This window comes from Pimephales promelas, chromosome 3 (assembly GCF_988280905.1).
Source record: "Pimephales promelas chromosome 3, fPimPro1.hap1.1, whole genome shotgun sequence".
Classification (NCBI taxonomy): Eukaryota; Metazoa; Chordata; class Actinopteri; order Cypriniformes; family Leuciscidae; genus Pimephales; species Pimephales promelas.
In genome coordinates this window covers 40,878,164-40,890,295 of record NC_142771.1, presented here as the reverse complement: position 1 = coordinate 40,890,295, position 12,132 = coordinate 40,878,164, and the positions used below count along the sequence as shown (strand labels likewise).

Below are 12,132 nucleotides of genomic sequence, written 5' to 3'. Positions count from 1 at the left end.
TCAATAACTGTTATAAATATGAGGGGGGTCCTTGGAATTTTTTTTCCCCTGAAAGGGGTCCCTGGCACCAAAATGTTTGAGAACCCCTGCCCTAATCTCTCCTTCTGAGACGGAACAGTAGCACAGATGTGTCATAATGCCGCCCCCTGCTGGTATTCATCATCCACTGCGTATGAATTGCGTTCATGTTTTCATTGAGCACCAGCGTGTGTGACTGAATCAGATGAAGACAAAAAAGGAAAACACAACCACATCTGCTATAATATCTTTATTTCAGCATGATCTGGCTACCACTACAATGGTATCGACCTCCAGAAAATCAAAAAAGAAAGAAAATGGCACTCGACTAGTACAATACTGCTACACACAGTACACATTTATAAAATGGAAACCAATATTCTCTATACACTAAAGTATGTACATCTTTGATAAATTAAACCAATACTGCTTAGATTGAATATTTAGCGTGTAGAATAATTGCTAGACTGATAAAGAAGGGGTGACTGGAGAAACGCGAGCAGGCACTGGAGCATCCCGAGGACTTTCAGCTGTTGTTAGGCACAGAAGCGTTTTATTGGAGACCTCATGGAAAATACAAACATTCCCATCTGTTGATTACCGTCCCGTCTGTCTGAGAGGTAGTACCATTGCGTGACATCCTTGTAATGACGATATCCCAGAATCCTTAGCTGGCCACCATTCATCCGTTCTGCTTATGTCTGTGAACGCTGCCAATATACAAGTCAGCTTCACACAACACACACGCTATACGCTGGCGTCTGCCAAAAAAAACCGAGCAAACGCCCGTGGAGCCGTTTTCTGTTGCAAATAATAGACGTGTCTTTTTTTGTACAATTAAATACACAAATAAACCTCTGAGGACTAAGCCGCTTTTGTGCACGATACAAAATGTAAAAATACACTTATTTCCTGTACATTTCATAGCACAAAGGAAATCTTCCTTTTTCTGGCGCACGAAGCAACTTTCGTTTGGTTTTCCACATTCTGTCAGACCTGCTGATTTCAGATAATGCAAGTGCGCGCCTGTGCAAAGAGACGAGAGGGATAGAGAGAGAGAGAGAGAGAGAAACAGAAAGAGCGTATTTTGGTTAAGCATGAGGAAAAATGTTCTCTTTGGGGGTTTCAAGGAAGCATTAGAGTTAAAAATCCCATTGACTTCCTTCTAACACACATGCACACACCCGCACACACACACACACACGCTTGAACTGAGCAAGAAGACGTTTAAAAAGAGTGGCGCAGGTCTTGGTGAAGTTGGGGTTGTGTTCGACTCTTCACAGCTCAACTGTCTCCAGTAGTCCTGAATGTGTAACACCTGAGCGTCTCTAGTGTCTCTTCACAGAGGACACCTTCTTCTTCCTCGCTGCCAGCATCTCGTAGAAAGGGTCTCTGCTGATGGCCGCTCTGGAGAGGAAGAGGACGATTATTATGAAAAACTGCTCAATTATGCTTTTTCCACATGTTCTCTTTCATGCAGTGTGTAATACAGCTGTTTGTGCAAGGTTTTAAAGTTCAAATTGTACGGCAAATAAAAATAGCGTCCTAAAAGAAAGAATCTATTCTGAACTGCTGAAAAGAGTCATCAGTAACTCCAGTCTTACTTACTGCATTGGCTTATGAGAAATTAGCATAAAGACAGTCTACGTTCTTCGTTGGATGCTGGTGAACAACATCTGCTTTAATTGTCAAAGACTGCATTTGTAGCTGAGGCCTGAATGACTTTGGTTCACACCAGGCCAATCACAACAGACTGATCCATCTGACCAATCAGAGCAGAGCAGAGTAGACCAATCCCAACAGACTGGGCCATCTGACCAATCAGAGTAGACCAATCACAACAGACTGGGTCATCTGACAAATCAGAGCAGAGTAGACCAATCCCAACAGACTGGGTCATCTGACCAATCAGAGCAGAGCAGAGTAGACCAATCCCAACAGACTGGGCCATCTGACCAATCAGAGTAGACCAATCACAACAGACTGGGTCATCTGACCAATCAGAGCAGAGTAGACCAATCACAACAGACTGGGTCATTTGACCAATCACAGCAGACCAATCCCAACAGACTGGGCCATTTGACCAATCAGAGCAGAGTAGACCAATCACAACAGACTGGGTCATCTGACAAATCAGAGCAGAGCAGACCAATCCCAACAGACTGGGTCATCTGACCAATCAGAGCAGAGTAGACCAATCCCAACAGACTGGGTCATCTGACCAATCAGAGCAGAGCAGAGTAGACCAATCCCAACAGACTGGGCCATCTGACCAATCAGAGTAGACCAATCACAACAGACTGGGTCATCTGACCAATCGGAGCAGAGTAGACCAATCACAACAGACTGGGTCATTTGACCAATCAGAGCAGAGTAGACCAATCCCAACAGACTGGGCATCTGACCAATCAGAGTAGACCAATCACAACAGACTGGGTCATCTGACCAATCAGAGCAGAGTAGACCAATCACAACAGACTGGGTCATTTGACCAATCACAGCAGACCAATCCCAACAGACTGGGCCATTTGACCAATCAGAGCAGAGTAGACCAATCACAACAGACTGGGTCATCTGACAAATCAGAGCAGAGCAGACCAATCCCAACAGACTGGGTCATCTGACCAATCAGAGCAGAGTAGACCAATCCCAACAGACTGGGTCATCTGACCAATCAGAGCAGAGCAGAGTAGACCAATCCCAACAGACTGGGCCATCTGACCAATCAGAGTAGACCAATCACAACAGACTGGGTCATCTGACCAATCAGAGCAGAGTAGACCAATCACAACAGACTGGGTCATTTGACCAATCAGAGCAGAGTAGACCAATCCCAACAGACTGGGTCATCTGACCAATCAGAGCAGAGTAGACCAATCACAACAGACTGGGTCATTTGACCAATCACAACAGACCAATCCCAACAGACTGGGCCATTTGACCAATCAGAGCAGAGTAGACCAATCACAACAGACTGGGTCATCTGACAAATCAGAGCAGAGCAGACCAATCCCAACAGACTGGGTCATCTGACCAATCAGAGCAGAGTAGACCAATCCCAACAGACTGGGTCATCTGACCAATCAGAGCAGAGCAGAGTAGACCAATCCCAACAGACTGGGCCATCTGACCAATCAGAGTAGACCAATCACAACAGACTGGGTCATCTGACCAATCAGAGCAGAGTAGACCAATCACAACAGACTGGGTCATCTGACCAATCAGAGCAGAGTAGACCAATCACAACAGACTGGGTCATTTGACCAATCAGAGCAGAGTGGACCAATCACAACAGACTGGGCATCTGACCAATCAGAGGAGAGTACTATCAATCATTACAAGTAAACCTCTTGTAGGAGACCTCCAAAACAAAATTAGGAACCTTGAAAATACATAATAAAAGGTTGGAGTTTAAAAGACACTTACTGTAAAATCCAATATTGTTATTGATTTAACTTCACTAACAGATTCAAACTAAACTGCTCTGTATTGTATGAAGCGCTATAGAAATAAATATGTCTTGAAATAAGGCATAATGTACAGTTCAACTCAGGAATAACGTACCGTCAGATGGTCATAGTTACAAAATAAACGTACTAGCACAGCCATGTAGGAAATCACTTGAATGGTACGCTGCTCAAATTATACAGTTCTGTGTCAATATGTGCCTCCACAATGTTGCAACTGACCAATCAGAAACAAGAGAGAGACTCCAGTGGAAACAGGGATATTTAACCATTATACGGACCCGACCCAAAATAACTGTCTGCATGTAGAGCTCACTATCACTGTTCAGACGAGCGACACTCACTTGATGCTGTTCATCCACTCGTCCTTCTCCTCGGTGGTGGGAGCAGAGATGCGGTAGAACGTGTGATTGCCCTCCACCACGCGTCCGTCCGCCTCCGTCTTGCACGCCTTGATCACCTGGTCCTTATTATCCGGGATGAAGAGCTCAAAGCAGTTCTGAGAAGCAAACACAAGCGGGCCGTCACATATCTGACCACAAGATGGAGACACTAGCTGAAGTGTAGAAGAGTGAGTAACACTTTACTTGAAGGGGTGTGCATAAGACAGGACACATTTTTCATGAGGGGTTATAAATGTTTATGAGAACTGTCATTTAAGGAGTAGTTCACTTTTAGAAAAACTTTTGATTAGAATTTACTCACCCCCATGTCATCCAAGATGTCCATGTCATTAAAAGAAATTAAGGTTTCTGATGAAAACATTCCAGGATTTTTCTCCATATAATGGACTTCATTGGGAACCAAACGGTTCAAGGTCCAAAAGACAGTTTCAGTGCAAACTACAAACTGTTCAAAGGGCTTTAAACGATTCCAGACGATGAAAAAGGGTCTTATCAAGTGAAACGATCGCTCATTTAATAAATAAATTACAAAGTTTAAGTTTTATAAGCTCAAATGCTCGCCTTGCTCTGTTCTGTGATGCGCGTTCGTGACTCTCCTGTTCGAACTCGTTCATCAAAATGAACAAATCTTTTTCTGAGTCAATTCGTTCATTTTGTTTGTTGAATGAACCAAACGACTCGGAAAAAGATTCGTTCATTTTGATAAACGAGTTCGAACAGGAGAGTCACAAACGCGCATCACAGAACAGAGCAAGACGAGCATTTGAGCTTATAAAACTTTTTATTTTTGAAATGAGCGATCGTTTCGCTTGATAAGACCCTTATTCATCATCTGGAATCGTTTAAAGCCCTTTTAACACTTTGCAGTTTGCACTGAAACTGTCTTTTGGACCTTGAACCGTTTGGTTCCCAATGAAGTCCATTATATGGAATGTTTTCATCAAAAACCTTAATTTCTTTTCGACTGAAGAAAGAAAGACATGGAGATCTTGGCTGACATGGGGGTGAGTAAATTATCAGCTCAAGTTTTTTTTAAAAGTGAACTACTCCTTTAAGTGTCATTCACTCAGTTGTGACATTTTTAATGCAAATATAGATATGTAGATATGAATAGATGTGTTTGTTATGACACCTTGACAAACCAATACATCATAACCTGTCAGTGTCTTTGTCATGATAACTTGACAACACAACCTGTCATAAACATGACATAGCAGACTAATTATCAAACTTAAGAAACCACCTTTATTGGTTAACATTACATTAAACTGTCATGTGGTTGGTTTTGACAATGTCAAAACCAACCACCTGTGTTAGAATCCAGCAAAATCCATTACTTTTTACAATGTCTGGACACCTTTGTGACCCTATTCCCAATATTATATGATTTGGGACGCACTATAGTATTGGGATGCAGCCAAAGTGCTGAATTCTCTCAAGGTAACGGATCATAATGTAAACATAGGGAGCGCTTCTGCATGTTTCCTCCACACACCGGATCAGAGGAAACATGAACTGTCTCCAGATAATCAGGAAAAGAGTCGGAGTTTACCGGTTTCTTGTCCTCCACTTCACGGATGCTGAGGTTTTCCAGAGGGATGATGCCTCTTGGTTCCTTATCCTACATGAAGAGAGACACTCTAGTTTATGTTTAGCATAATATATTAGACCAGCATGTTTCTGGATACATTAAGAAGTATGATCATTTTTGTTTCAAACACAGATCACAATTCTGAATAGACAACTGAACAAAATAACACGTCATTTTCTAGAGGTTCTGATAAAATGTTAATCGCTGCAATCAATTTCAAAACGATTAATTGGTTTGATTAAAAGATTATTCAATGTCTTATAAAAACGTGACTGGATGAACTGTAGTTTTAAAACAAATCTTTTGAATGAATGATTCAATGGTGAACACATTGTTTCAACGATCACTCGTCGCCACCAACTTGTGTAAAATTATAATCGATATAATCTTATTTTAATGCGTTATGTTACTTTCAAAAGGCGATTTGATCTATTTTGATCACTACTGTAGACATCAGCGTTTATAACCGAACTATAACTTTTACCCCAGTACTACTGTGATAATATTAATATTTGTAGAACAGAAATACTGATACTATGTGTTATTAAAGAGTGTTTATGAAGCGGTGTCATATCTATACAGGTTAGACAGGAGCATCACTGTCATTTAGGACTAAGATCACGTGGGTGTTAGAATTTGAATCGAGATCGTGATCTTTTAACAATTAATCATGCAGCTCTAATATGTCTAATATATATGTGTATGTATATATATAAATATATATATATTTATATTTATATATATATATATATATATATATATATATATATATTTATATATATATATTTATATATATATATATACTAATGTACACGCACTGCCATTGAAAAGTTTTGGGATCATTACAATTGTTAATGTTTTTAAAAAAAAAATCTCTTCTGCCATCCAAGGCTACATTTATTTGATAAAAAATAAATAAATAAATAATAATAATAATAATAATGCTGAAAATTCAGCTTTGATTACAGGAAATTACACTTCACTATATATTCACATAGAAAACCGCTGTTTTAAATTGTAATAATATTTAACAATATTACTGTTTTTACTGTATTTTTAATCAAATAAATACAGCCTTGGTCAGCAGAAGAGACTAAATAAATATAATTTATATATACAAATATATAATAATATTATTATTATAAAAAAATCATTATATATATATATATATATATATATATAATAATTTTTTTTTTTCTGAAGACTATATATATATATATATATATATACACACACACACACACACATATATATATATATATACATTCATATATATATATATACACACACACACACACGCACAAAATCTTCTTTATATATATATATATATATATTTATATTTATATTTATATATATATATATATATATATATATATATATTTGGGCTGTCAGTTAAGCGTGTTATTACCGGCGTTAACGCAAAACCCATTTTAACGTGATTAATTTTTTTATTGCGAGATTAAGGGTCTTTTTGGCCTAGCAAACTTTGTCGTTTTTTTGTGATTGGTCGTTTTTTTCCACTTTTGCAACAGGATGCGGGCGCGGCGTTGCGTTATGAAACCCATTAATTTCAATAGCTAAACCGTACACCGCGGTCTAAATTCGAAATAGTTCAAATTTTGCCGCTGTGACGATTACCAGCGTGGCCTATAGAAACTTTTTGGCATCCGAAAACTGGCGTAGCGCCGCGCATTCCGCGTCCTGTCTGAAAGCACCGAAACTAGCTAAACCGCAAACACACTTTTTGTGAGCCGGCCAAATAGTAGATTAACGTTACATTTTGAGTGGATGGCGAGCGCGAGACGCCGAAATGGATGTCAATAAGATTCTGAATTTAAAGTTAATCTTTTTAAAAAGTTGCCAAATTATTTTTTTCTTTGTCATTGTGAACTGAGCTATCATTGATGGCCAAGCACACACAAAGCTGACGCGAAGTTGTCAATGTTGTTTTCAATAAAAAAAAAAAACATTTGCACAAAGCAAGCCGATCCACTTTTTCATGTTGATAAGAGCATTATAATTAGAAAAAAATAACGGGACAAAAAGAAATCAAGAGACATTTAGAATAGATAAAAATGTGCATTTAATTGCGATTAATCGCGAGTTAACTATGTCATCAATGCGATTAATCGCGATTAAATATTTGAATCGTTTGACAGCACTAATATATATTAGGGCTGTTGGAACGAATTCCGAAATTCGAATATAATTCGAATATTAAAAAAAATCAATACTATTCGAATGCTTAAGTTACTATTCGAATGTTGCTTTTATATATATTTAAAAATAAATATATACTTCCGAAGTGACCAGGTGTAAACGGCCCCTTAGATCGCTTTCTTATTAACAAGAGGAGAGCGCGGGACTAGCTTTCGCGTGGCACATTCGCAAGGTCTCGTTCACTCCCTCTCTGCCATACACGCGCCGCGTGCTATGTATGTTATGCACGGATTCCGGGAGATTTTAACTAATTTGCGACTCCCAGAACTTCCGACGCGATATGACGATCACATCACCTCAGATCTGAGCCCCTATTCATCAAGCCAACGCGCCGCAATCTATCGCAAATCAAAGTAAAAGTAAGTCGCAGACGCTTAACACTACCATCTTCATTAAAGTAAAGGAATGAAATGATCTTACCAGGGCTGTTGCCGTTCTCCCTTATTGCTGTCTTTTCTGATTTTGAAATTAGCCGATGATCAACAAAATGCAGCTCAAATCTGTTGCTTTCGGTGACGTGCACTTCATTAAATCTGTTTATAGTGCGGGAATTGAAGATCGGATTTATATCCGTTTTGCAAAAACACATTTATGTGACCAGGTGTAAATGGAATCGTTTTGATAAATCAGAGCTATCCGATCTGAGAAAACGCATGAAGTGGCCAAAATGTTTATTGTAGTAATGTTAGATGTCCCTCTAGTGGGCCGAAAGTGTAACAACAACCACAGGCTATAGTGGCATTGACGATCCATAGGAATGTGTAAATGTCGTAAATATTAATAATAGGATCAATTTGAGCATTTAATATTCGAATAAATAAGGAATGGAATTCGAATAGTATTATAGAGGAAGATTGACAGCCCTAATATATATATATAATGTATATATATATATAAATCCCGTACAGCAGCATGCCATGTGTTGTCAGTACTTACAGTAGTGTACTCAAAGTAGTAAAGGCAGTTATCAGTGAGGATGAACCACCGCCTCTTCCAGGTTTTGACACGTCCTCCTGAGGAGCAACAGAGGAGCGTTAGTCTCCCGCACACGAGCGTCAGACGAGCAGCTGAAGAGTTGAGCGGCAGAGGAGCAGACAGACAGACGGACAGACAGACGGATGAACAGACATGAGCTCTTCTACAGCCACTCCACGTCGGTGAGCATTCCTTACCAGCAGCACACCATGCTCACACCAGTCCAGCAGTGACCCTCCACAACGATCACACACACCTGACCTCTGCTGGGAAACCTGAGGTCGCAGTGGCACAAGTGTACAACTATTGGACACTATAGTGCAACCAAATACACTTATCTAAGTGTGTGTCAGGGCAGTTGAGGCATAACATGCCCATAGGCATTTGTTTAATATTTAATATGAAACTTCAGTCACATTTTGCACATTTAAATTTCAGCAAAAAATATTCAAAATATTATTCTGAAGGATCATGTGACCGGCTGCTGAAAATTCAGCGTTGGCATTACAGGAATTAACTACATTTTAAAAGATATTAAAATAGAAAATACACCATTTTAAATTATAATAACATTTTATTATTTTGATTAAATAAATACAGCCTTCTTTCAAAAACATAAAAAGTTGATTATTTTAAAAGTTTATATTTATAGAAGTTATATTATATTTTGAGAAATCAGCAGTAAAGAAAATGATCTGTGCCTATTTAATGATGTGTTTCCAAGTAAGATATTTGAGCTCAAAACTGATGACCGGGACAGGCCTAATGTTATTAAAGTGATTAAAGGCATTGTCCACCCCCCTAAATCTTTCCTGATCCCGATCCTCCTGCACTGTATTCGAGTCCGGACACACGGACACGCATCTGAGTCTCTGAGCAAGCTGATTGGCTGAGACTGTGGAGGAGGGAGCGAGGACTGTCACGGATACAGGGCCTTCAGTCACATCTCTCACCGCACAACAGAAAATCACACATGTTTGGATTTTAACTGTGTTTATATTATAATCACACTTTACATTAGGGTGCAATTCTAACTATTAATCACAACTTTTGCCTCAATAACTCCCAATTACTGCTTATTAATAGTTAGTAATGTAGTTAAGTTCAGGTTTTGGGTGATTGAGGGATGTAGAATATGATCATGCAGGATAAGTGCTTTATAAGTACTAATACACAGCCAATATCCTAGTAAATATGCAACTAGTTAATAGGGAGAATTGGACCCTAAACTAAAGTGTGACTGGATTTATTACATGATTGCTGACGTAAATTAAACACTTTAGATTTGGTTTCAGCCTTTGTGATGTCAGTCTGATCCATCATTTGAAACCCACCCTCACCCAGCATCATAGTGGTGAGTCCGATCTGACAACACACACACACTTTCCTTAGCGCTGCAGTCCAGCATCACACACACACTTTACGTAGAGCATGACGAGTAGCGGTCTTTGGTCCAGGTGCAGTTTTCTGACTCAGTCTAAACGGATCAAACACATCTCGAAATGTTCACTCGTCCAGCCATTCAACCAATAGCAGTGTAACGACTGAACGCCATCTTCAAAGCGAGAGTTCACAGAGAAATGAAAACCCTGTCATCATTTTTCCCCGAGTACGAGTAAACTCAAAAGAAGAAGTTTTGAAGAAAGTCCGAGCTGCTCGTTTCCATATAAGTTGCGGTGGGCGATATGAGCACAAACCTGTGTAACGATATTATTTTATTTCACTATAACAATAAAATAAATAAAGATACAGTTATTGTGCCTGAAATAAGCTTGTGTCATCAAAACTTTAGACACAATTGAAATAGCATAATTATCGACAATTAATACTAAAACTAGTCTAATGTGAGTGAACACAAGTAAACAATGGTCAGTAAGAAAATATTAACAGAGCAGCTACACAGCAAAAACTCCACTGTTAATTAACTCTCCTGGGAGTTTATTTGGCTCCAGACTCAGGAGTGTTAAAGTGTTAAACTATTAACGTTAGATTTAGTTTGGATGTTGTAATTGAGTAGTAACTGCCAGATGAACTAAGAGAAAAGGTGATTAAGTGGTGTTGGTTATGGTTTGACTTAATCATCGTTTGACCAGAATCACAAAACTCATTTAGAGCATTAAGTTTACCTTGTTGATTACAGCAACACTATAATTCTATAGCAAACATTTTTCAGCACTTTCAATATAATCAAAAATATTATGTAAAATTAGTTCTGATCAAAAGAGTTTGAAAATTATTTTATTTAGACTCACTGACATCAATAATCAGCCTGTGAATCTCAACAATGGTGACAATAATAAAGCATGTTGATGTGCATTATGGGCTCCACCAATCAAAACTCATTCATAGCTCCCATCATGCATTGCAGTATGAATAAATTATGATCTGAATTGTCTTAGTAATTTTCTTTTCCAAATTGAATATTCTGTTTGTCACCATTGTTGAGATTCATACACTGATTCTTGATGTCTGTGAGTGTCTAAAAGAAAGATTTTTTTATCAGAACAAAGAAAGAATTTGAATTGTATCAAAAATTATGGTTCTTACATTGTAGAATCACTGTGAGGCTGTAATCAACAATATACATTTAAGTCAGATATTAAACTCTAAATTAGTTCAGTGATTCAGGTCAACTGATGATTTTGTTAAAACATAACCAACACCATCAGATCATCGTTTTTCTTTATTCATCTGGCAGTTATAACACTGTTACAACAGCCAGACAAAATCTAAAGTATAAAATGTAAGGGTTAACTGCCCAACCGAAGCAAACACTGATCTCCATAATGGTGACTTTAAATTGTGATTTTCCACCTTCAGTGATTCTACTTGTTGACATCAGGAGTCTTCAATGTTGGTCAATCATCACTCAATTATTCACTTAATTATCTCATTAACTTTAACACTGCTTCAGTGTTAATTTAACGCTCTTGAGTGTGGAGTCATATAAACTCCCAGGAGAGTTCATTTAACACTGGAGTTTTTGCTGTATAATTACGAAAAAAGAAAAAAAGATAGAGTTAAATAAATAGTGTTTGAAGTTTTTCAGGTCTACAAATCAAATGTAAAAAAAAAGAAAAAGTATTTTCTGTATGAATTAAAGCTAAAAATCATTCAGTCAAGAACAGTGGGTGATTTTCTCTTTGTATTATTATTTTGTGTTTAATTAACATAGACAGGCATGAGGTTTATTAGGCGGCTGTCACTTTAAGACCGAATGCACAGATCTAATGAATTGACACAGTATATATGTTTATGTTTATTCAAGAAATAACTGACTGTGTTTACAAGGACACTCGCCAAGATGGGCATTTTGTGTGTGTGTGTGTGTATCTGGCCGTTCAAGAACGATAAGACGCACACGAGCTGACAAGTGCCAAACTGAGCTCTCTGTCAAGGCTGATGGTTTAAAATCGCTTGAATATTTAAACCGGCGAGACTTAAAACCTTCAGGACG

The 12,132-nt window shown here is 38.3% G+C and overlaps 1 protein-coding gene across 4 annotated transcripts in view; it reads right to left on the bottom strand.

The window, feature by feature from the left end:
* Nucleotides 1–253: 253 nt before the first annotated feature.
* The window catches only part of cyth1a (cytohesin 1a), a 92,856-nt gene continuing 80,977 nt past the window's right edge, over nucleotides 254–12,132 (bottom strand). For 3 of the 4 annotated variants that reach the window (XM_089128906.1, XM_089128908.1, XM_089128907.1), the window contains exons 10-13: nucleotides 8,637–8,715; nucleotides 5,442–5,510; nucleotides 3,830–3,984; nucleotides 254–1,425 (exon numbers count right to left, since the gene is read on the bottom strand). In XM_089128906.1, the coding sequence (XP_088985032.1) occupies nucleotides 1,347–1,425; nucleotides 3,830–3,984; nucleotides 5,442–5,510; nucleotides 8,637–8,715 (382 nt within the window). In that variant the 3' untranslated portion in view covers nucleotides 254–1,346. The remainder of the gene's footprint in view (nucleotides 1,426–3,829; nucleotides 3,985–5,441; nucleotides 5,511–8,636; nucleotides 8,716–12,132) is intronic. The other variant, XM_089128905.1, reaches the window with a different exon arrangement.